The 25,376-nt window shown below is 42.1% G+C and overlaps 1 protein-coding gene across 2 annotated transcripts; it reads left to right on the top strand.

Annotated features, from left to right (window-relative positions):
* The first annotated feature begins 843 nt into the window (after positions 1-843).
* SRPX (sushi repeat containing protein X-linked) lies at positions 844-22,227 on the top strand. 2 transcript variants are annotated; one of them, XM_038138125.1, is made up of 10 exons: positions 844-942; positions 4,179-4,238; positions 9,771-9,962; positions 10,590-10,766; positions 14,205-14,331; positions 16,147-16,268; positions 16,905-17,084; positions 17,512-17,645; positions 18,936-19,057; positions 21,199-22,227. In XM_038138125.1, exons 1-10 carry the CDS (start codon positions 873-875, stop codon positions 21,377-21,379), a joined length of 1,365 nt encoding a protein of 454 aa, XP_037994053.1. In that variant the 5' UTR covers positions 844-872; the 3' UTR covers positions 21,380-22,227. The 2 variants fall into 2 exon arrangements, with proteins under 2 accessions (XP_037994053.1, XP_037994060.1); XM_038138132.1 differs by lacking the exon at positions 4,179-4,238.
* Positions 22,228-25,376: the final 3,149 nt, after the last annotated feature.

A 25,376-nucleotide genomic window follows, 5' to 3' on the forward strand; every position in this document is an offset into this window, starting at 1 on the left:
GGTGAGGCCACACCACGAGCGCCGTGTCCAATTCTGGACCCTTTAATTCAGCAAGGACATTGAGGGGCTGGAGCATGTCCAGAGAAGGGGAACTGAGCTGGGAAGGTTCTGGAGCACAAGTGCTGTGAGGAGGGGCTGATGGAGCTGGGTTTATTAGCCTGGAATGAAGGAGCTCAGTGTGCACCGTGTTGCTCTCTAGGACTCCCTGAAAGGAGGGTGTAGCAAAACGAGGTCTCTTCCACCAGGCAACAAGAGATAGGATGGGAGCACGTGGTCTCAAGCTGCACCAGGGCAGGGCATTAGGAAGAATTTGTTTTTTCACGGAAAGGGTGATGACACATCGGAATGGGCAGTCCAGGGAGGTGAGGGAGTCACTCTCCCCGTAGGTATTTAAGGAACGACTGGACGTGGCACTCAGTGTTATATGCATGGTGGTCCCAGGTTAGACTCGATGATCTCAGGTGTCTTTTCCAACCCAGTTGATCCTGTGATGCTATGGGAAGACACCTGGCCAGGCACGCAGTCCCGGCCCCTCGGCGCCCCGGTGAGGCAGGGCCGGCGCAGCGAGCCCGGCTCACGGACCAGGCGGGGATCCCGCGCATCTCTGCGGGCCCGGGCACCACCGGGCGAGTCCCGGGAGCCACGGCAGAGGGCAGCGGGCAGCAGGAGCCCCTCGGGGCGGACAACACACGGCACAGGCGACACGGGAGCCCCGGCGCACCCAAACTTTCCCGGGAGCCGAGGCGAGGCGGGGCAGCGGGAGGCGGCGCCCAGGAGCCGCTCGGAGAAGGTCCCGGTCCCACTCTCACTCCTCCTCCTCCTCCTGCTCCTCCTGCTGCAGCCCCGGGCCGGGCAGAGCCGCCGTGAGGAGCATGGGGAGCTGCTGGCTGCGCCTCGCCGCGCTGCTCGCCCTGGGCGCCCGGGCCAGCCTGGAGTACGAGGGTGAGGAAGGGGAGGAAGGGGCGGCGGGGCCGGGAGCGGGGCCGGGCGGGGCCCCTGCACTGAATTCTAGGATAGGAGTGACAGCACGGAGCTGTGCTTTTTCCCCTTTCTGCGTCGCGGTTTTCCTTGCCTGAACTTTGAGGCCACGCTTTCTCAGAATCTCCCTTCAAGGCTCTTACCAGGAATATTAGAAGCCAAATTATCCATTCGTTTAGCAGCATAAAAAGTACACTAAGGTAGACAAAGTGATGAGTTACTAGCGCTGTGTCCTGACACACTTTCTTCAAGTGCTCTCTGGGGTAAAGTCGGTTTACAGAAGCTGAAGGTATGGGCTTATATACACCAAAAAATGATTGTTGTAAAATTATTTTCCAAAATGTATCTTTTTAATACTCCACTAAACCGTGTCTCTAAGTGCTACATCTTGGTATCTTCTAGATGCCTGCAGGGATACTGACTCAATCACTTCCCTGGGCAACCTGTTCCTATGCTTTTGACAACCCTTTCAGTGAAGAAATTTTTCGTATTAGCTATTTTAAACTTCCCCTGGCCCAGCCTGAGGCTATTTCCTCTCTCTCTTCCTCTCTCTCATTCAGTTGATTATTAACTGGGAGAAAAGACACACCCCACCTTGCTACAGCATCTTTTCAGGCAGTTAGAGAGAGTGATGAGCCTCCTTTTCTCCAGGCTTATCAACCCTAGCTCCCTCAGCATTTCCGTATAGGATTTGTGTTCCAGAACTTGTGCTGTTTCTTGGGCAGTAAACTGAAAAGTTTCGGGTTGGTTTAATGTGCTACACCGTAGTTACAAGTGTGCATAGCTCTTCTGCCTCTTCTGTGTCACATTCCTTCTTTTTCTCTATTACAAAGGAATTCCAGCATGTGAAGTGTTGTTCATGTGTATGCAGTGCCTGGCTTGACACTACGTTCTTGAGCCCTGATCTTGCCATCAGACCTGTACAAGTGAATCTCTGCAATGGGGACAGAATTTTATTTTGTGAATGAAGAAATCTTTTTTTCCTGACATAAGCAGAATTGTGTAAATCCATAGATTAATCCTAAAATGATAGTGTTATTTCATGTGTTTTGCTTGACATCTGCAAGAACAGAGTCCACACCTGTTTCTGGTAGGATCCTGCTCTACTCTGAACTGTGATAATTTTAGCATGTCTAACACAGAACGATGCTTTGTCCTTACATGGCTTGCTAGCCAGTTTTGAGTGTATGTGAAGCAGAAATGCTTTAATTTCTGGCTGAGAAAATTGAGATGAAGTGACAACACACTTCAGTGTCATCTGAAGTGACAACCAGCTCCCCAAGCCACGGAAGTTGTGGTTATTAGGAAAACATGGATCCTTAGGAAAGAGATATGACTCACTTCTCATTTTGAGGTAGAAAATGAGCTGGAAATGGGAGATGTCAAGCTCCGTCAAGAGAGCCTTGTTTCAGGGCAAAAGTAGTGAATAAGTCTTTAAGGCCAGTTTTTCTTAGAAAGATTTCAAAAGCACTTAATTGTTTTTTGTCTAAGGAAAGGCAAATGCATAAGAGCTCACATAATTGTAAGATTTACTAATTTTATATGCTAAAGTCACTGCACACTAAAATTTGGACACTTTTTGGTGATAACACTGAGGTAACAGTTTTATAACCCTCAAAGTGAGTAATTAGCTAAGAGTATTCCAATTTCTGGCAGAAAAATTGATGCTTAGAGAGGTACTCATTTACAAATCAAGGTCTTCCTGAAGCCCTCAGGGATCACAGGTTGCTCTTTTTGCTCTACAGTCAGATTTCAAGTGCAAAAAAGTTTGGTTTTATGTTCGAAAGTCTCTCAGATGTCAGTGTTTAGATATCAAAATTGAACCTCAAATATAAATATTAAATTCCAGAGAAATTATTCTAAGTGATAAAAAGACTTCCTTGTGAACAAATCCCTCAATTTCAGAGAAGTTGTTTGGAAATTCAGGTCCCAGCTCAAACTGGTGGAAGAATTCCCAGTGCTGGGAAAGATGCTCCCATGGACCAGCTGCAGATACATGGCTGGGTTTGCTTGAGTCTGGTAGAATAAAAAACTAAGTTTCACCATTTTCTGGGAAGATATTTTGGGGTTTTTTAAAAATAAGAAATGGAATATGTTGACAGATGTTGACAGAAAACAAACTCTTGGGTTTGATTTCTGCTGAACAGTTGTATGCTTTGCACATGGAATTAGTAGGTTATTGAGGTGCTTGAATTAAATGATTTTGTCTAATTTTAAGCAGCAGCTTGTACAGACCGTAGTCTCAGATGTCAGCAAATGGTGATGAAATAACCCCAAATGCTGTAGCTGGAGATTCCATGTGAGAAGCTCCTGTGGCCCCTGAGTACCTGCCTATTGCATGCAAGGTTTTAAAAAGGGTATATCAAAGGGGGAGTTTGTATGAGCTCTTCTTTGTAGAAAAGATTTATCTAGAATTTAGACTAGACTCTATTCCCTGAAGTTGCTAATTTTAAGTAAGTGTTGTTTAGGAATTTTGCAGGCTTTCTTGCCAACTGCTTTGTTTTATTGATGGTTTATTTGAGTAGTAGTGCTCCAGCTGGTTTCTGGTTTTTAGAAAACAGCTTCTACCTTTATTTTAAGTTTTCAGCCATTGCACAGGGTTTTAAAAGTATGGAGCTTTGTTGTCACTTTATTTAAACAACGTCAGAAGAATGGTTGAAACCAAACTGTGTTTTTGATTTGAGTGTAACTTGTGTTTGCAGGTCACATACCCCAGTGTCTTGTTCTTGGTGTCAGGATCTTACAGGTCATTAAGGATGGTTGGACTTGAGTTATTTACATTTTACTTTTGCTGTTTGGCCTGATGGCTGTTAACTGCCATTGACACTATGGAACCACTTTATAGTGAAACCTCTGATGAGGCCCTTCACCTATACCTGCTCTGCTCTCTCTGCTCAGTAGCTCACCTACATGGTAGCTGTAACAGAGGAGCTGTGACTTGGCACGTGCCACTGAACATTGCACAACATTGCTCTAGGAGCACCAAGAGAAATTTACTTTATTATCAAATCCATTTACCCCTTCCAAATTCACTATAAAGTGGGTCTGCTATGACTCTGAGCTTCAGAGAAGCCCATGCTGATGACATTGCATAGATTATTGCATCCTAATCTTGCATGTCTTTTCTCAAAGCTTTCTTTTATTTTTAATTTATATTTCCTTTCTTGCTGCAGTTTTTTTTCTCTTCTTTTTTATTGTAGGATCAGGATATTCGCCCCTTGAAGATGATGAGGATGTTTATGCACGCAGTAGATACAAAGGTGAATGCTTTGCTTATGTGCTAAAGAGGATCAACTGCTTGCTGACAGGAAGCTTCGTTCTTTTTTCTTTTCATGGATTATACAATCTTGGTGATCCAGCTCCATGTTTTTTCTCATGGATATTTAGATCAAGATTTAATTTCTGCTGTTTTAACAATGGAAATTAGACCAAATATTGATCACAACTCTTTCGTGCACCCGAGTAAGTAACTTTTACATTGCCTTTGCTCCTGGGAGATCAGGTTGTTGATGATGAAAATCAGGAAGAGCTTCTCTTTCTTATCCATACATGCTAACAAAACCATCAATGATAAGCTGACTCAAAACCTGAGCTTACTGATGGTAATGTATAGAAGTACATGCAAGAGAACTTGATTTTCATTACTTTTTTCTTTCCATAGAATTGCTTGCATTTCAGATTAACCTGCTAACTGAAGTGCCAAGTGAAGTGTGTTTAACAAATGCATGTGTGCATTCCAAAACCAAATTATGTAGCTGGATGAGTGAACGGATAGGCATGTTTATAAAGCAAATTCAGGTTTTCTTCCCTATTCAGGAAGACTTTGCCATTCAAGTTTTTTGCCACTACCAGTAAATCTTCCATTTGCTGTGTCCATTTTCTAAAAAGTCTGCTTTTGTCTTAATATCACTCTCCTCTGCCAAAATTCCTCTGAAGCCTAGACATGAAAGAAATGTAGCATTTCATTTGTCACTTAAATGGTAACTGTGTTTCTTTCTAGTAAATTAATCTATGAATATACTAGAGTTGTCATCATTTTGATTACTTTAAAATACTGGTCGTTGGTGTCTTGTTGTACATTATTGATTCTCTGCAAAGAATCAATGGTCCATATAAGAGGTAAGTCATAAAATAATTCAGACATTTATGAATAGCCAAGGGAAAATACAGCTTTTATGGCTATGTTGCTGTTTTCATAAATGTCTCATCTTCCTCCCAGTAAAACATTCAAGTATAAAATTTTGCTTTCAAACATGTGCACAAATAATTCTCTAAAGCTTTATTTAGGTTAAGTCATTTTTCTTTGCCTTTTAACATGTGATCCTCTGCAGACACATAGAAAAAGAACTCAGAGATCATGAAGATAAATCAATGCCAATTCATGCCAGGGCAGGCAAGTAGTTAAAATGTGGATTCTGTGTAAATTCCTTTTGTATGGTGATCCAAAATGGATTATACTCGTGTCAGCCAAAATGTCACCAGGGTAAGTGAAACATAATGACTCGTTCACACAGATATTAAAAACTGCCCCAAGTTTGGAAGCACTACTGCCAAATGTTGAGGAGCAGACAATGTGAATCTAAGAGTATAAAGCATTGGAACAGAAAAGGCTGATTCTTCATTAGCATACTTCTTTATGTTGGTTTTTGGGGGGAAGGGGATGGAGAAAGACAAAGCAAGGAAAAAACAGGCTGTGTAGCAATCTTCAGAGCTTCTCCTCAGATGTGCAGTCCAGCATTTTGGGTGTGGCCCATTTCTTAGCAAATAAAACTTACCAATAACAGGAACTTAATGGATTTTTGTAGTTGATGTTCACATATGTGAGCAGCATTGGATTTTTCTTTCTACATGTGCAAGCAAACACACAGATTCATCCTCTTTGACATCTGCAAACAAAACATTGCAGTTTACTGGGAGGGGTGAAAATCAACCTCCTTCTAAACCCTTTTGTCTTCATCTGGATGTTTTCCCACTTGCTCAGCTTTCCAGAGAAGCATGGCCAAGATTTTCTGTGCCTACAGCTTTTTTAAGGAGTTTTCCCCTTCCTCCCTGGTGAACCATCAGCTCTGTTGGCTGGTGTAGCAGCAAGCAGCAGTACAGCTGGTCACTTTGTGTGCTGTTTGTGAAGGAAGGGCTCAAGGTGTTCAAATAGGACCAAGGGGCTGGGAGAGATGGTGCTCTAGAAAGTGCTTTCCTTCCTGCCACTTGGCATCTCTGATCATATTTTATGAGGAAAGGTTTCCTGAACACAGCAGTTCCTGTGTTCATCACAGCTCCAGTGCCACTACTCTGGTGATCTTCATTCCTAATATTTTTTCTCAGATACCATAATGATCAGGCAGTATCCATAGCTCTAAAGGCAACGTTGGGGCTTCAACCATTTCTGTTTGCTGCATGTTTTCCAGTGGTTTTAAACACAGGATGCACTACTAAGTGAAAATCCAGGATACTGTATTGCTGAGGGACTTTTTATTTCTTTTTTGTGCTGAGGTGCAAACTTTCTATTAAACAGAAATCAGTATATAGGTCCTGGTACCTAAAAACTCAAATTTCAGTTGGGTGAACAGAGCCTGGTGTAGATGATGAAGTTCCAGAAAAGGTGTCTGGGAAATCTCTAGCTTTTATAATCCCCAAAGCCTTCAGGAACACGGCTGAGCTTGCCTTGAAGCAGGGAACAGCTTTATGTAACCCCTTGGGGCCTCACACAAACCTAATATTCCACAAGTGCTCTATGTAGCTGCTTAGCCTTTGAAAACCAATATGTGCCTTCCCTTAGAAATAAACAAACTTTGATCTAAAACTTTGTTGTATTGTTTGATGTGCTTTTCAAGTTAGCTGGGTTTTTTCCAGCAGTATTGCTTGGTCTAACCCCCAATATTTGTAAATGGCTTGTAAACCCTGCCTCACCCACTTTCTTCTAATCACAGTCAGTTCTAGAGTGAGCATTGTAATGTTTTAAATCAAACTCTAAGCTCTTCAAGTTATCTGCATCCAAAAAGCATGTTTGCTTTTGTTTTTCTTTCTGGCAGAATCATTTGGTCCAGTGTAGGAGCTTGTTTTTTTTTCTGTAATATCACTGTAGCTGCAGTGATATTACAGGAAGGGCTTTTACTTTTTCAGTGTTGTATTTCTGCATTAAACTGCATCTTTTACCTGTTAGTTATCTTTTAAAAATATATGTATATGTGGGTAGCTGTTTACTCAGGTCAAGTGTGTTTGTAAAACCACAAAAATTTACAGAAAGACTCATGCAATTTGCAATACCTGAAACAGATTCTTTGCCCTCTTTATTTTTTTTTTTATTAGTCTCTTATATGCAAAGCATATTTGTCTTAACACCCTTTACAAAGGAAGTCAGCAATGTGCGTTTGGAGTTTATACATGTGGAAAACCCAAGGCATAAATGTCTTGAACTGATTTGCTGAAGAATTAGATAAGTGGCTGGGGTGAAAGCTCAGCCCAAATGAGTTTTCATCCACCCAGTCCTGCCTTTGCAGACAGTGCTGTCTTAGTAACTTCAGGTTTAAGCCCTTCTGCAGGAAAACTGAGGCCTAGTTCTTAGTTAAGATCTTACAGCGTGTGTATGTAAATAAATGGAAGTTTAAGGTCTCAGGGCATGGGAAGAACAAGTGGGACAGAAAAGGTGGAGAGTTTGGGCATGACCACTGATGCTGAGATTGTGGGAATGCTCAGGAGTAGGAGGATTTCTCCAGGAGGTGAATGAGACAGAGGCTGTGAATCCAAGATGTGTGGCTTCCCCCAGAGAGTGACCAGAGGTGGTGCCTGAGACTGCACCAGCAGCCCTGGGGTAGCAGTTATGGAGGCAGAGCTGGGTATTGCCATCACTCATTTTTTCAGCAGTTGATTTCTGTTCCCATTAGCTCACACTCCTCATCTGTTGTCTCAGTTTTCATTTGGTGCACAACAAGCATGAAAAATGGGAGCCACTGTGATACAGCCCCTCAACAAAATGGCCCAAGGCACTGGATGTGGGGATTTTTTAAATGTGTTGTGGGAGCTGTGGGATAGAGATTAGGGTGAAGGACAGGAAATAGTTCTAAAAAAAAATCAAACCCCCAAACCAAAACCCACTCTCCACCAAACCACTTGCATAATTGTAAGGTAAATAGCAGAGGATGTATTTGACATTCAGAAAGCAGGCTTATAGGTGGGAAGAAACAGAGCAAGGATGATTGCGTGGCTGAGCCAAAATGCTGAACTGTACTTTACCCTTAACCTGAGGGGTGCTGTTAGGCTGGCCTGCTTGTGTCCTGTGCCTCAGTTACTGTGTATTTGGTGACAGTGGGAATAATTTCACCTACACATCTTTGTAAAGGGCTTTTTACTTGTATTGCTGAAAGACAAAAATAAGCATATCACAGTACAACTGCTTCAGAAATGGATTAGTCTAGAGGAAATGTGCCTTGGTCTAAGCAAAAGACTGATAATTAGTCTCTGATTTTAGTCTGCAGGTGCTATTTGTGTTTATTCAGGACTAACTCTGAAAAATACAGATGTAAAGTGTAATTTCCATTGGGAAAGTGTAAATGTGTCCTAGAGGCATAGCGCACTGAACATAAATATTCCATGTATGAGAAATGCTGTATTGATTGTTGTTTATGTATGGAGCTGATCCAACTAGTATAGGGAAATGCACTCAATAACTATGGGAATTGAGCTAGAAATGAACATCTGCCAAATGTGATCTAGAAATTTTTTTAATGTTGTTTGTGACTGTAAGTATGAAGGCTAAATATCCTGTATTCTGTTTGTTTAGGGTTTTTTATCTTTCTTGCAAAATTCAGAAGTTTTTTCATGCCCCTCCCTCACGTCACACATTGTCACATAGGATTTCAGGATTTGTCATCCTTTCTTTTTGCTTTGCAATCCCTCCCTCCCTCTCTCCTCTCCCAATACATGCTTTTCAAATCTTGGGTCTGAGAAAGGGGCAGGCTTAGTCACTCCTTGTGTAGGAAACTCCTACTGAGGAGCTGCCCATTTTCTTGATGCACCCGGTTGTCAGAGCTAAACAAAGAATGTGAAACTTCGGCTGGGAAGAGAAGTCTCTACTTGGTACTCTTCCCATCAGCACTACAGTGTGGTGGTAAATCCTCACAAGGTGGGGGTACCCATATCCTGAATATTTTACAGCATAGCCCTGGCCAGTTAATTAAGGTTCAGTTGGAGCAGGTTCAGTGTGACCTATTGGCAGTATGATTTGTGTAAGTAGTGTCTTCTAACTGTGGGAGGGCTTGAACCATCACTGAGTTTTGCGAGGCAGATTATTATGGAAGCAGAACTTAATTTTTTTTTAATGAGCACTAAGCTAAATGTGGAAAGCTGGCAACTGCAGCTAGACCAAGATGTTTGTAGTGCAAACTTCTCTCATCAAAGAGCAAAAGTTAGATCTAACAAAGTTAGATGTGTCTGCTTAAAAACAAGAGGGAAAAATGGCCCAGTTGTTATCAAACTGCCCACACGGTGGCACACTTATTCCATGGACAAAAAGCGTAGTAAAACCCCACCTGCCCTCACTACCCCTCCTATAATGGCTACAATCTTTAATGTTAGTCAGAAAAAAAGAGCTTCCAGTCTTTAAAGGGCTGACCTCCTCCTGTGCAAGTGCGCCTCTGCAGTGTTCTCCAGTTAAAAGATGGGTGGCTTTTTAAATAAGAGGGTTTTTTTCTTTTCTTCTCTGTGTCTGTGATTAAGCAAAGTGATTTTATATTTGTGTCTGAACTTTTACATTTTTTTAATTGCTATGCATGGGGCTTTTTTCTTCTCTGTGTCAGAAACACCGTGGTGCTCCCCCATTAAAGTGAAACATGGTTATGCAAACTGCAGGACACCTCAAGGGGAATATTACAAGAATGTGTTGGGCACAAGATGTGATATTCGCTGTCAGAAGGGCTATGAGCTGCATGGCCCTCACCAGCTGATTTGTCAGTCAAGCAAACGCTGGTCTGGGAAGGTGCTCTGCAAACGTAAGTGGTTGCAAAATCTCTGTGTGTGTGACTTCTGCTCCAGACAATAAATTCTTATTTGCCATTGAAACTGATCTTTGGACTGTTTTTTTAAAATTATTTTTCAGGTTGGCAGTGTGCTTAGATATGTAGATTTGTTTGTTGTTGAGATCTCCAAGGGGTGCATGACATAATAAGTATCTCAGTGGTACAAACACTCTTGGCAGATAGGGAATATTTTATCAATGTGAGATTTTGCTTTGTGGGAATAGTTTTATGACAGAGCCATAAAGCTGTTTTAAAATATTGCCCATCTTAGACTTTCTAAGTTGACACAATTTGTACCAGGTGTCTAAATGGGCTCTTACAGTAAAACATTTTCTGAGAAGAGAGGAATAGGTAAATGTCATCCCTTTTCTCAATAAATATTTAACTCCTATGTAGAGTTAAATTTAAATGCAGCTAATGAGAACAGTGTTGAAAAACCTCACATGGAACAAGACTTTCTCCCACTTGTTGTTTGCCAGCTGTGTCTTTATTTCCTGTGTAATACCCCACTTGTACTTTACTTTACCCCACTTTACTTTACTTTACTTTACTGTAAAGGGAGGGTAACAAGTTTCCAGAAGTCTTTGTTTCCTTTTCCAGAAAAGCGTTGCCCTACCCTGGCAATGCCAGCCAACGGAGGCTTCAAGTGTTTGGATGGTGCCTACTTTGGCTCGAGGTGTGAGTACTACTGCTCCCCGGGCTACCAGCTGAAGGGGGACCGCATCGTCACCTGCCTGGACAGCAAGGCCTGGAGCGGCCGGCCAGCCGCCTGCGTCGGTAAGTGCCGTGTTGGGGTGTGTGGTCTCATCCCGAGGTGCCTGCCACTGCCAAGTGCTGCACACATCAACTCCAAAAGGCCTTTTTGATCCAGTTCAGGGGGAGAAACAGCTACTGTCCTGTGGGATTCACGTTCTCTGAACCTGAGAGAAGCAATGAGAGAAGCAGAGAAGAGAATGATCAAAACAATTCTTATCACATTTGCTGCACCTGTGTTTGTGCACAAGTGGAATGCATTGTGGAAGATTGTTCACCTGAAGGAATTTGGTAATTGGTAAACACTCACACTCTGGTGTGTCTTGTTTTCTTGACCAGTCTCTGCAAGCTGTGACCTGACGGTCGGTCCAGAGACAGTCACAAGATTTTGTTCAGTTGAATTCTTGTTCAGTTTCAGTTTAGATGTAATATAATATAGAATAATATAGTATAATAAAGTAATTAATTAGCCTTCTGATGTCATGGAGTCAGATGCATCATTCTTCCTGCCCATCGGGCAAAATTGCACCAGTACTGTCCCTCTTAAGGAAGCAGAGAACAGTTTTCCAAGGGTGCAAGCTTCTGTCACTCAGTATTTTCAGTCCAAAGCAAGTAGCCAAGCATTACCACTTTAATAGAGATGAGTCTAGTGTAAATGGCCAGCACCTTAAAATGCTTGTAATAGCCTTTGGTGATTCCTCAGTGACTTCTTGATAGCCTGTGGTTACTGTGCTGCTTTTCCAGCATGTTCTCTGTGCTGGAATCTGTCACACTCTCTTCTGCTTAATGATTAAAAACAGGTTTGAAAGCAAACCCATCGTCTGAACTGTTTTTCTTCCTTGGGATCATAGTCTTCAAATATATCCAGAGAACATGAATGGATTGTAGTTACCAGTATGGTTGCAGTGAGCTGATTTAAATTTCAGCCTAGTTCACTCTAGTTATGCCAGCAATTTTCATAACATAGTCAGTGGTGTCCTGGGAACCTCAGCTGGAAGAAGTTTTTCTGTATACATAAATCAGAAGAGAGATAAATATTGAGATTTAACTTTCCTGACTACTAATGAAATTTCAGCACATAGTGAAGTCTTAGCCTGCTGCCTCTGTTTCTGGGAAGCTTCTGATAAAAGCTTTAGCAGCCACCCACAAAGGAAAGTATTTTTTTGGCCATGTGAAACGGCTACCAGTAATTTAAAGCATGTGGGTGGTAGAGTGTTTGTGCTTAGTGTCTTGTGTGTATGATAACTTGGTTTTCCTCAGAATGCCTGTGGCTCAGTCTAGGTTGGCAAATGGCTTTGGAGTCTCTCCACTGTGGCCTGATGTTCATAAAGGATTTTTCAGGTTTCCTGTGATTTGGTGTTGTACAAATGTAGAAATGAGCTGCTTGGATCTAGACTGTTTGTGGTGTCTCTTTTTTTTTGTTTGTAAAAACAAGCTTTGTCCTTCTCAGTGATGTGGGCAGACGAAGAAAAACAAACCTTTTACAGTTGAAAATGATAAAACATTGTCCTCTGTATTTCCTGGCACTTTCAGAAGCTCATCTGTGTGCAGAGATGGTGAGCTTATTACAAAGGATGCTGTCTTGCAGAGTAAAGTAAGCAAGTACCTTAAACAGTAAAGAAAAGAGACTAAGTTAGCACTAACACTTCTTTTTTATTCCAAAAATGCAGAGTAGTTGTTGCACAGGGTTTCAAGTCACAGTTGTTGCATAGGATTATAAATGCCAAGTAAGCCAGTAAAAGTAACACTAAGATTTAAGCTGTGGTAATACTGCGGAGTTTGGAGAAAGTCCTTTCAAATCTTGTGTGCACACAGTCCCTATATGCAAATAGTGAGATCTACTATTAGCAGACTGTTTAATAAGGTTATATTTGACCTCTTGATAGGCAGGATAGAGGTTTTGTTGTGACCAGACATCACAGACATAATTGTGGCCAGGCATAATTCTAACAGTACAATAACATTTGCAATTGAATGCTTGTTCCTTAATACAATGCAGAAGTTACAGAACTGCAGCCTACACAGTGGCCAGGAGACGACTGGCTGAACAGCTCACTTTCAGCTGAGGAGTGAAATTGAGGAGAGCAATGAAATACAAAGGCAAAAAGGCTGCTTAATTTCTTAACTTTGATATACAGTTAGTTGCACTGTGCACAGTAGGGATGCTACTTGTGATCAGAGGCGTGGGGTGGTATATTTCATGTCATGGAAGTGTTCTGGGGATTCCACAGCTTTTGGCATTGAGTATGGCTGAAATTACTTCAGAACTGAATTTGAAGTACTCTTGAAAACAAGGGGCTTTCCTCTAGGCTTTTATACTGCAGTTGCACTGTGTAGCATTTTTGCACTAAATTATGTGGACTTTGCAGTACAGCAGTGAAGATCCATGTAGGAAAGGCATAAGGCCTTTCAGTAGTCAACCATGAATTCATTAAAAGGGGGAGAAAAAGATTTTTTTTAAATTAGATGTGTTCTTGCAGAAGTCCTTACAGTTAGTGAGTATTCTGTTCTAACAATGCAGACTGTCTCCTGCCCCCACCCTGTAAGAGGAAGGATATCCCTCATGTTGCTGAAATTATTTTGATTAAAAGAAAAATCAATGCACAGCTGGTTTTGGTTATCATGCTAAAAATGCCAATACTCACTTGAATAATATTTCCATTATATCTTTAATGCACTGTAACATGTATTGGAATAGATACTTTCCTCTGGATGATTGAAAAATGTCCCTGTCTTTTCTTCTGGAAAGATTGCCTTTTCCTGCTGATTGTATAACATAAGTTGAGGTAAATGGCTGTCACCAAGCTAAGTCATCCTTTTGTCATATCCTGAGCCTGTATTGATAGGATGCTTGTCCTAGTAGTGCTGGCTACTGATGTAAGACATTATTATAAGAGTTACTAGAAAAAAATCAAATGCAGCATTGATTCTCCACAAATTATAATTGTGCCGGTCTTCTGTTGTTTCTCGTTTTGCCATTACTGCGGGAAAAATAACCAGCATGTTAAGAGTAACATGCAGAGTTGCTGTGCAGAGACAGTAATTGATTGATGCTCAGTGTGCTGTAAAAGTGCTCTTATTCACATCAACTATTGCACAGATGGACAAAGAAATGGATGCAGATAAACAGAACATCCAGGCTCCCTGGGTGTGATCTTGGACATCCCTCCTTGGAGTTCAAAGCATCCAAAATGACTTTTTAACTGAACTGTGTACAGAAATTTACAGTAACTACTTTTAGTTGGCATCTCTGCATTGCAAAGGGCTGATCACTGTCAGCTCTTCTTACAAAAAAGGTGAGAAGTAAGGGCGCCACCTGCCTTGGCTGGGGTGAATCCAGGGCTGAGGAGGCCAGCTGGAGGTGGTCCTGGGCTATGCTGACAGCAGGGAAGGATCTGTGGAGAAAATGCACAGCTCTGGCAGATGCTCCAGTGCCCTTTCCTGTGACATTCATTTCAACAGATACTGAACCTCCGAGGATCCAGTGCCCGAGCGTGAAGGAGAAATCCGCAGAGCCCAACAAGCTGACAGCCAGAGTGTTCTGGGACACCCCGGAGGGACGGGACACTGCCGACGGCATTCTGACCGAGTGGGTGAAAATCTCTGCGTGTCTGCTTTTCCTTCTTACTCTCTTGTTAGCAATTCAGCAGGCCAGGTACCCTTTTCTCTTCATTCATCCAAGGTGCTTTTTTGTAGCTGTCACATATCACTGCTCTATAAAGAATTGCATGTTTGGAGGTGAGTTGTTCAGAACTGGTTACCCAGTTGTGGTTATTTAGAGCTGGTGGAATAAACAACAGCAGCATTTTTGCTGCACATGTGAAGTTTTGCAGAGCTTCTCTGTGGGTCTCATAATTAACAAGTTTTCTTACACCAAGTTACCTTTTGTACATAGCAATGAAAACAGAATAGTGCATTGGAGGTAATAGAAGAGGTAAGTTTGACTGTCTTAAAAAAAACCAAGGTGTGTCACAAAATGATATCTGCAATCATCTTTAGGTTTCTCCCTAAGGTAGCGGTGACTACTGATGTCACAGGATTCTGCAGTTACCTTTAAAGTAACATTTCTTGTTTGTAACCCTGATGGATTTAAACATTGGATTTAGACATTACAGTTCAAAAATTTCTTTGTCACTTTCTCTGGTTGCACAGTCCCATTTTCCAGAAGAACAAGGTGTACTTCTCATGGTACTACTGTCTCTGATTTTCCCATTTTTATCATGCAGGATTTAGGTCAATCTGTCTGGATTACTGTAATGGTGGGAGCATAGAAAATCTGTTTCTTTCAGTTACATAATTTCATTAGTGGACTGGTAAAGCTTAAAAGCTCAAAGTTGTTAAGCTTGAAGATGTTTACAGTTTCATGTGAATGCAAAAAGCTGATGAAAGACAATGATATTGCCCTTTTATTACTATAATTGAATAATTTCATAAAGAAGAATTCATTACATAATTAAAAACTTAATTACCATTGAGGTCTGATGTAACAATTTCGTGACAAATAACATCAAAATCTACACCTGGTAAAGTGAAAATTTGGAAAATGTCAGAATGAGGACATTCCTAAGTCTTTTTGACAAAGGAATGTCTGATAGGCAAAAAAAATGGGGAGTATCCTATGTAGACTCTGTTATACAAGTAACCGTTGTCAGCTCAAAAGAGCCAAGCTCTTGGTTCAGTGGAAGCTTTTCCATAAATCACATCTCTATTTCATAAAATATTGCTAAACTCTGCTGTTTTATAGAGTATGCAGTGCTTTTCTTAAATGCACAGTTTCAGGAGTTCAAAAGCTTTTCCATTACATGGAAACCTCTTTGGTTACATGCTCTCTGCTTCAATACTGGGATTATGTTTTACACATCTGAATTCTCCCACCGTGTTTGCAGAACAGGGGCAAATTCCAGATGAAAATGCAGCTGTGGATCAGCACACCCTTCTGCTGTGACACTGAATCTCACTTTCTGTTCCATTTCTGTTCGTATTAACAGTCACAAGTGACAGTCATAGCAGCAGTTCAGAGCAGCCAGTTGGGAATACATCCCCCCTGTAAGAGGATGGAAGTTTTCTTTCTTAATGTTGACTTTTTATTATTTAAGGAGAAGGAAGCTTAAGCTCCTCTGGGCATGATGGGCTTGGCTACACTGGATTGTTTTATAGGAAGGGAGCAGACCCTGACCACTCTAACCCCCTTGTCTCAGCAGGGTGGGCTGTAGGTAGCAAATTTAAATACTCTGCTTGCTGCTGCCCGGCTTCTTCCATTGCTTACTTTCAAGTCTTCTGTATTGCAGGCAGCCAGACAATCCCAGCATGCCACAAACATCCCTCTTCAGGCTTTTACAGCCTTGTGAGTAAGTAAATGCTGGTGAATTTATGAATGTCTGTGCTGTTTTATCTCTTGCTCTAGTGTTATTCTGAAAGGCCTGCCACCAGGGTCACATTTTCCAGAAGGCGACCACAAAATCCAATATACTGTGTACGACAGAGCTGAAAACAAAGGCACTTGCAAATTTCTTGTTAAAGTCAGAGGTAAGGATGATGTTTTACCTGTAAATATAGACACTGATTTGCACATGCACAAGTAGGCAGTTTGAAAATGTCCTCATTTTTGTATTTATCTGCATATGTCTGTGTATATAAACTCCTGTGATGATGCTGAAAGGGAGAATAGAGTCTTGCTGAAGACCCTGGGGGCCAGTCTGAAGCATTGCTGCACATGCAGGAAGAGCTGCTGTGACCAGCCCTGCCTCCAGCTCCAAACCCCTTCCCTTCTTCCTTGCTACACAGCCTGTGAGCTGCTGAAAGGAGGAGGTGAAGGCATTTTTGCCAGCTGAGGCTCACATCTCTCAAGCAGGGCTGCCCTTTCACAGGTCCAGATGTTAACCTCTGGAGTTGAATATACAGAGGTGACCTATCGTTTTCAGCTTCAGCCCTTTGTGCTCCATGACCTTTTGTCCCATGCATACACCTACACATCTGTTTTCATTTTACGTAAGAGTTGAGGGATGGGGGAGTTGGGGTTTTTAAGTGCATGACTAATAACACAGAAAGCAAACAGAAAAATGTCTTTGGTACTGGTATTCCACTGACCTGTGCTGCCTCAGTAACAAATGGTGATTCATGCTGTGTCTTTCATTTTGTTTTGTTTTTTTCTCTTGCTCAAAGTCAGGCGCTGTGTGAAGTTAATTGCCCCAGATAATGGCTACATCAAGTGCTCAGGTGATGGAAATAACTATGGTGCTACCTGTGAGTTCTCCTGCATTGGTGGCTACGAGCTGCAAGGAAGTCCAGCTCGAGTCTGCCAGTACAATTTGGGGTGGTCAGGAGTGGAGCCAACCTGTGCACGTAAGTGAGTATTTCATCACTCTACCAGGAGGAATCCAGCACAATGGTTCTTAGGGCAGTGAGAATTTGGGAAGGAGGTGTGGGGTGGAATACAGCTGCAGTGTCCCAGAGGTAGGAAACTTAGCATCAGTTTTATCTCCTATGTCAGTTTGCACTTAACAGATGAAGATTTTTACCACCTTTGACTGCTCTTTCCTAGAGTTTATTTTAGCTCAAAGCTTTCTACAAAATGTCACATTCTGGAGTCAATCCATTGTGCAAGCTAGAACAGTCTACAGTAAAATTGTTGGTTTCAATGAGGCTAGCATTTCACTCAAGTCTTCTTTATTATTGATTCTTGTTCTTTTGTTTCTGCTGTCGAACTTTGCCTCTAGAAATAGACCTGTTTTCACTGTGCTCCATAACTTTTGTTTTAATTTTATTCCAGCCATGAATATTAATGTGAATGTGAGGACTGCAGCTGCACTTCTGGATCAGTTTTATGAGAAGCGGAGACTGCTGATTATTTCAACTCCTACTGCTGCTAACTTCTTCTACAGGATGCAGCTGGGGATGCTGCAGGTAAAACACATTTAAGAGGGATGTGCAACTATTTTTTTCTTTAAAGAAAGACACAAGAGGACAAGTTCCACTGTTTTACATAAATCAAAAAACTTCAGCTTTTATATTGTAGCCACTGGAAGATCGGGCTCAAGCAGTCATGGTTCCAGGTTAATCCTTTTCACAGGGGTTTGAGTTGAAATACCCCCCAGTCTCTAACTCTCTCCATTCTGGATTGTGCTGCCTCTGACCAGTCACTGAATCCCAGGCAGTTCTGGCCCTTCCATTCTCCCCTAATTAGTTTAACTCATGCTCAATAATAATTCCCTATCTCAGCTGCTAAAGAAGTTTAAAAAAACCCACTAACCCAACCCTACAGCTCTTAAACCAGCTCATGCAGACCAGGCTTACAGAATTTGCAAGGAAGTCTGATTAACTTCAGAAATAAAAAGTGCATCAGCAAACAAAGGGCCAGAGACACAGCACAGAAATCATCCAGAGTGCTGGACATAACACTGGGGTGGTTTGTTCCATAAAACCCAAAACACCTGGTAATTTTCATTCCTATGTGTAGTAAGTGTGATGCCCTTGTTGGCTTCTTGCTAGTCTTAGGGATACATGTCCAAAATGTATCTGTGTCCTCAGGGAAAGGAAGGAAAGGAACCAGTTGTATTCTTTCACAGCTAGAAGTGCTCCTGTCTTGTTTTTTCTTCTCACAAACTGTAACAAAATGCAGTATAAATAATCATTGAGATATGAATGTGATGATGGTTTTTACTGCTGGCTTAAATTACACTTGTATTTAAGAAAAAAAAACCACAAAAACAAAAGCAGCTCCTTTTCCCTATTAGATAAACTTGGAAAGAAAATTCAGTATATTGATCAAACTGAATTTAATGACTATTACATTTTCCACTTCTTGGCAGCAGGCAGATGAGTTGGCATTGAAGAAAAACTTTCTGCAGTCAACTTCTGTTTCACATAATTTGCTTTGATTGCCAAATTAGGTTATTGGTACAATGCTTAATATCCTGGCATCTCCTCATGTAACTACAGAGACAAGTTGATGTTTCTCCTAGGTGATCCCTGTGTGTTGGTTTTCTTAGAGTATCTGAGAATCTGTTACTTAACTTCCCCTGGAGTCACGAAGCTCCAGTTCTTTTCTGTGAGAATTTGAGTGTTTGCAAAACATGCTCTCAAATCAGTTTAAAACTTTTAACTAATGTTAAGAGGGGATTCTGTAAACCCTTGCTGCACACTCAAAACATCTCAGGGATAACCAACACCTCTTTTTCCTCTGAACCCTTGCAGCCAGCACAGTGTGGGTTCGACCTGCGACACGTCACCGTGGTAGAGCTGGTGGGTGTCTTCCCAGCACTGATAGGAAGAATAGGAGTGAAGCTGCTGCCCCCATCACTTGCCCTGCAGCTCAGGTAAAGGAAGCTCTCACTGCTCTTGTGTTTGCACCTTGTCCTACGAGTTGCATTGCTTTTGATCCCTGCAACTTACTCTCCAAATACCACGTATTCTACTCTAATGTACACAGCTAGACACTGCAAAGTAGATATTGGTGAGCACACTTGAAGATTAATTTGCTGTCTATTTAATAGCTACAGCAAATTAAAATACAGTAACAAACTTATTTAATTACACATTTAGTATGACTATGTTCATAGGCATATAAGTCTGTATTTTTGGGTGCTGCCAGTGAAAACACTTCAGAGTCTGTCTCTGTTTGTATTGGAGCTGTTCCTTTGCAAGGACAGCCCCAAATGGCAGAGACAGCTCATCCTCTGCACCAGGGCTGGTGGTGGTTGCGGCCAGGCTAAAGAGGAAACTCTTTGAAGTCCCATATGTACGAATGAGATGGGCAGTATTTCAAAGAGGAAATTATCTCAGCTTCCCCAGCCTGACTGCAACATCAGCAGTTTTACTGAGTTGCCTAAACAGTTTTGACTTGGGTTTAGACTGGCAGAGGATTGGTTTTCACTTGAAAGGAAGACTTCAAGTGCCAGCATTTCCTAAGGACTGGAAAAGGAAAAAAAGCCAAAAGTGAAGGCCACATTGGCAGGAAAAGAAAGAGTTGTTTACAAAAAAGTCAAGGAGCATTTTAAGCAACATGATCTATGATATGCCTGAGGAAAGGGAGTAAGTTTTAATTGGATACAATGAAAATTGCTAACACAGCAGAGAGGGGATTTTTTAAAAATATTTTTAAAAAACTGTTCTCAATAAAAAAAAAGGAGAGCACAAAACCACTTTTTTTTAATAAAGATACTTTTACTAAAGTTGAAATGGTTTTCTTGTGGCTCTGTAGAAAATGATAAGCTCTCTTAACATCTCATTCCCTGATTCCTTGCAACCTTTAATGAAGCTACATTTCAGAAATTGGTATAGTATGACCTGCCCTGCACTCAGTGAAAGTTAATTTTCCATTGATTTTTTCATTGTTGTTGCTTAGTGTGTGAATTACAGCTTTCTAGTTCTGCAAGGTGCTCAAACCAGTATGAAATGCTCTCTTAAGAATAAAGGTGCTGTCCAGAATTGACATTTCAGTAAGCTAATGAGCACAGGTGCCCCAGTTAAAACTTTGGAAAGCACAGAAGTTTAGCATTTGGATTTTTAGAAGCATTTTTGTTAGGTAATATATGGCACAAGATGAATGTAGTTTTCTATCACTATTGCTTAGCTTTAATATTTATTTTAGTTTGAATTTAATGGCCAAGCTTCCTAATTGCAACAAGACTATGCCTAGAGCCCTCAAACTTGTTAGGAGGCTGAGAAAGGCCAATTTTGGTGCTTCACACCTTTTCAAAATCCCCCCAGATTCTTCTTCGTGGCAGCTTTCTCTCATTCTCTCATGGCTGCCTGAATTTATTTACCCCACACTAATGATGTTGACTGACTGCATATCTAAGCATCTTCTAGTACATTATTTGTTCAAGCAAAAGATGAAAAGAGCACCACAGATAAAGTTTTGTTACTTATGTAGCTTTTGCTACTAGAGGAGCTTAAATGACCACTTCCACCACTTTGGAAGGACTCCTCCATGATTAGCAATGGCTTTTGTTCCTCTAAAATTAGAGTCACAGATGATTTTTATTATTAGGAAGCTGTGAAAACAGACTCCAATAATTTTGTCCTGCTTTTTTATACTGCTTTTTTTTTATACCAAGGAAAACCAAGAAGTGGAAGCCAAGAAAAGGAATAGTCTTACTTGTAACTCAAGCTTCTTCACAAGCTTGAGTAGGTTTTCTGTAGGCAGGGTTCATTTTCTGTAGGCAGTGTTCATACTTTTTTTTTTCTTTTTTTTTTTTTTTGGTCTAACCTTGTTTCACTCCTGTGACAGCAGTGGGTACTGGCAGAGAGCAGAGCTGGGTGCAGTCACCTTGACACTTCTCTAATGCAGATGCAGAGCCTGCAGCACATGCAGCCACCTGCTCTTTAGCTGGCCACTTGTTAATGCTGAAGCCAGCTGGATTCTGTGTAGCTCCTGTGACCGTGCCCACCTTCCTCTGCTCAGACTCAAGAGGCTGGTGCTGCCCTTTAACAAACCCAGTTCCTTACCTTGCAGGCTGCTGCTGAGGATCCCCCACTACAGTTTCAACATCGTGGTGATGGACAAGCACGGCATGGACAAGGAGCGCTACCCGTTCCCAGCAACACCAGCTGAGCTCTTTGCCCTTATTGACAAATTCCCCTTGAGAAAAGAGGAGATGAAACTGCAAGCAGAAATTGGTCAGTCATGTCCTTAATTCAGCATTTCAGGGCCTGCAGTTGCCGGTGAATTTTTTTTTAACCACAGAATTCTCCCCTTGGTGCTACACAAAGCATGGCTTTTTTAATCACTGATGTGATTTTCGTGTGTCTTGGTAAATCTGTCCAGCCATGCAGCTGCTCTGCAGAGACGGGTGCACAATGCTCTTTTGTGCTTTCAGTCATCTTTAGATCATGAATGGTCTGGGTTGGAAGTGACTTTAAATATCATTGAGTTCCAGCCCTGCTGCCATGGACAGGGACATCTTGCACTAGTCCAGGTTGCTCAGAGCCCCATCCAACCTGGCCTTGAACACTTCCAGGGATGGGGCAGCCACAGTTTCTCTGGGCAGCCTGTGCCAGTGCTTCACCACCTGCACAGTGAAGAATTTTCCCCTAATATCTAATCTGAACCTGTTCTCTTACAGGTTGAAGCCATTCCCCCTTGTCTGTCACTCCAGGTTCTTGTAAAAAAATCCCTCTCCATCTTTCCTGTAGGCTCTGTTCAGGGACCAGAAGGCCACCATTAGGTCACCCCCAAGCCTTCTCTTTTCCAGGCTGAACAATCCCCATTTTCTCAGCCTTTCCTCACAGGAGAGGTGCTCTGTCCCTCTGATCACCTCGGTGGCCTTCTCTGGACTTGCTCTGACAGGTTGATGTCCTTCCTCCTGCTGGGGACCCCACAGCTGGATGAATGTGGATGTAGGATTTACTACCTAATGGAATTTCTTGTACAGAGAGTAAAGAGCTGAGGCACGTTTCTGGGAGTTTATTTTGGATTTTTCATTCAGTGTAAAATTGGGGTTTCTTTCTTACTGTTTATAATTCTTTTTATTAATAAAGTATTGTTTTGCAAACAGATAGTTGTCTAAAATACCTCTTGGGGGTTAAAGTTGGTGGATTGATACAAAAGTTGGTTCAAAATATCTTTCTGCAAACCATTATAAAACACATTAGCCTCACATTGAAGAGTATAAGGAACCCACTGGTGCCTTTTAGTTCCACTAAAAAAAGTGTCAGTCACAGACAAAAAGCATGAGCCAGAGGGAACACAAGCATTGATTTTCAGCAGCAGCAAGGAGAAAATTGGTGATAGCAGGAGCATGGAAGTCATTGCCACGGGGAATATGATGAAGGAGCAGTGATCAGTGTAGAGGATGGGCAGTAATTACTAAGGCCCATGTACTGCAATTCTTAAAAGGAACATATGTTCTTACCTGCTGCATTTCTGCTTCTGGCTTTTAATGTCCAACAGTCTTGGGGTAGCAGACTTTTTTCTCCCCCCTTTACCTTGGAGACAGACGAGGCTGTTGATTTGATGGCAGGGAAACATTACTCCAGGGAAACATCGTCAAGGATTTGTCACTTCCAGAGCTGTGAAAATACTTGTTGGCAAGTCATCACTTTGAAATTAACAAAAAAAGTTCCCTGTTTAATAAAAAAATATCAGGAGGCAATCAGAACAGGAAAAAAAATTAATTTGTTTTATTACAGTCCAGAGTCTCAACAATCCACTGCAAAGAATACACATCATGCATGAAGAATACCAGTATCAGAGGAGTGAAGACTGTGAGTTATGGTTTGGATGCCTGTTCACAGGGTCTGATGCATAATTTGACTGTCTGAACTAGCGCCCAGCATCTGTGCTGTTCATTCTTGCCCCTCAAGAGCGCAGCTGTGAAAGCACGGCTTGGCCCTGCAGTGCTGGTGCCAAAGGCCAAGGAGATCAGGATACACCCTGAACTCTGCAGGTGGTGGTACCAGGATGAGTAACTGAGGGGCAAGGATTTGTCAGGATGAGCAACTGAGGGGCAAAAAAGCCCTGGGCTTTCCAAGTGTTGCTGTTAGGAACAAGAGACAAGGTCAGGATTGGTGACAGAAATCACAGAAATGCCATTTCTCTTCCAGACCTGACCAAACAAACAAATGTTGAACCCACTGTAAAGGAGCAAGGAGGGTGAGAGCCTGTGGGGTGGTGGACACAGCTGTACCCCAAGCTGCCTTCCCTCTCTTCCCACTGTCAGTGGTTAAGGGAATCAGGGCTGGGCACACCAAGGACATGGATCTGTGGAAGGAGACCAGAGAAGAGCCACGGAGGTGGCCCAAGGGCTGGAGCACCTCTGCAATGGAGACAGGCTGAGAGCACTGGGGCTCTTCAGCCTGGGGAAGAGAAGGCTCCAGGGAGACCTTAGAGCAGCCTGAGAGAGCTGCAAGAGAGCTGGAGAGGGGTTTTCAGGAGGGCATGCAGTGATAGAAAAGGCCTTAAGCTGGAGGAGGGCAGGTTTAGATTAGATGGTAGGAAGAAAACCTGAGGGTGATGAGGGCCAGGAATCTAGAGGTTTTCAGGGCCTGGTTGGATGGGGCTCCCTGGAGCATGGAAGATTCCCTGCCCACAGCAGGGAGATTGGAACAAGATGATCTCAATCTTAACCATTCTGTGATTCTGTGCCTGTGGAACAGAGACAGCCCAAGGACACATCCATACACAAACTGCTGTGGCCCCAGTTCTGGCTCAGGTTCTTTAGCATGCACATGCTTAGAGCATGAATCACAAGTGGACAGGTTTAAGGTTTGTTTTTTTCCCCTTAGTTTTCTCACTGAAAAAGAAGAGCAACTGATTTCCAATGATTTAAAATCTATTACAAAAATAAAAATCTCGGATGGGTCTGATTTTTCTCCTGTATTCCTGCAATTCCAATCTGCTGCTGCTCCATGTTGATTTAGGTACAGAGTCGGTGCATCCAGTCATCTTTCATGACTGGATGAACAGGAGCAGGGCTTTACAATTGCTACAATCAGGGAAGTGATTGCAATCACTAGGCTGTTACAGGAAATTGAATTAAGTGGAGGAGAGTGCATGAGTGATTGGATTACCAGTTAAATTCAGCACAGAACATCTATTAAAATCCTGTGATTAAGAAAAGCTGTTCTTGATTAGTAATACAAGGATTCTGGCATTTTCTGTTGTACATTTTTGTGGGGAACAGTGAAAAATACTATGTGCCATCTCTGTTTTGGAGTCAAATCAGCCTGCATGTATGGTATGCAGGGATTTGGTAGAATGGCCTTTTGGGAGTGTTTGAACAAAGGATTTAGTAGTTCTGGCTTTAGCCCAGCATTTATATATGCAAATATATTCCAGTAACTCATCCTGTACACTTCTGGTCCCAGAAAAATAACACTGCATAAGCAAGGTTTAGTATCTACACCAGTGCACTTTTTTTTATTAAAGGTTTCACAAAAAATTCTCCTCCCTCAAAGTTACACTGGCTGGAGTCTCTTTCGTCCCACCAACACAGCCCTTCTTGCCATAGCTCTAATCCTACCACTGCTGTCAAAATGCAAATCTGGTTGAAAACACAAATATTAGACCTGCCATAAGCCTTACCCTGTCCATACCACCTCCAGGCTGTTCATTGCAGGAGATGTGACACATCACAGTGTGTGGATACAGTCATGGGCTGGAGGTTCCTACATCAATCTGGAGGTTCTGAGTATGAACCAGAAGACTTCAATTATTTCAGATGAGAAAGGAATTACTGTTCCTGACATGCAGCATCTTTTACAAACAAAACTATTGAGATAAATTGTGGGAGGCAGCAGTTTCTCAGCAAGAAACAAGTTTGTAAATGGCCTGATTTTCCCCAGATTCTACCCAATAATCCACCTAATTAGATAAGAACAATCCCTGCTGTCACACTCCTCCTACAGCTGCAGAAGAGAGACAGATTTGGAGTTGCACATCCCTATTCTTGAAGTTCAAAGCCCTCTGGGACAGAAAGTGTTGTGTTTTAATGAAAACACCAATGATCCTTCACAGCTCTGCACTAAACGACCACAACATGGGACTTCATTACAGCTCAGTGCTTACATAAGAGCATGAGTCAGACTGCATCACATAATTAATGAAAATGCAGAGCCTAACGAATAACCTGGAGTGTATTTAAATACTCCAAGGATCACACTTTTTAAGTTGAGGTGGGGGAATAATAGAGC

The sequence above is a fragment of the Motacilla alba genome, chromosome 1, assembly GCF_015832195.1.
Source record: "Motacilla alba alba isolate MOTALB_02 chromosome 1, Motacilla_alba_V1.0_pri, whole genome shotgun sequence".
Classification (NCBI taxonomy): Eukaryota; Metazoa; Chordata; class Aves; order Passeriformes; family Motacillidae; genus Motacilla; species Motacilla alba.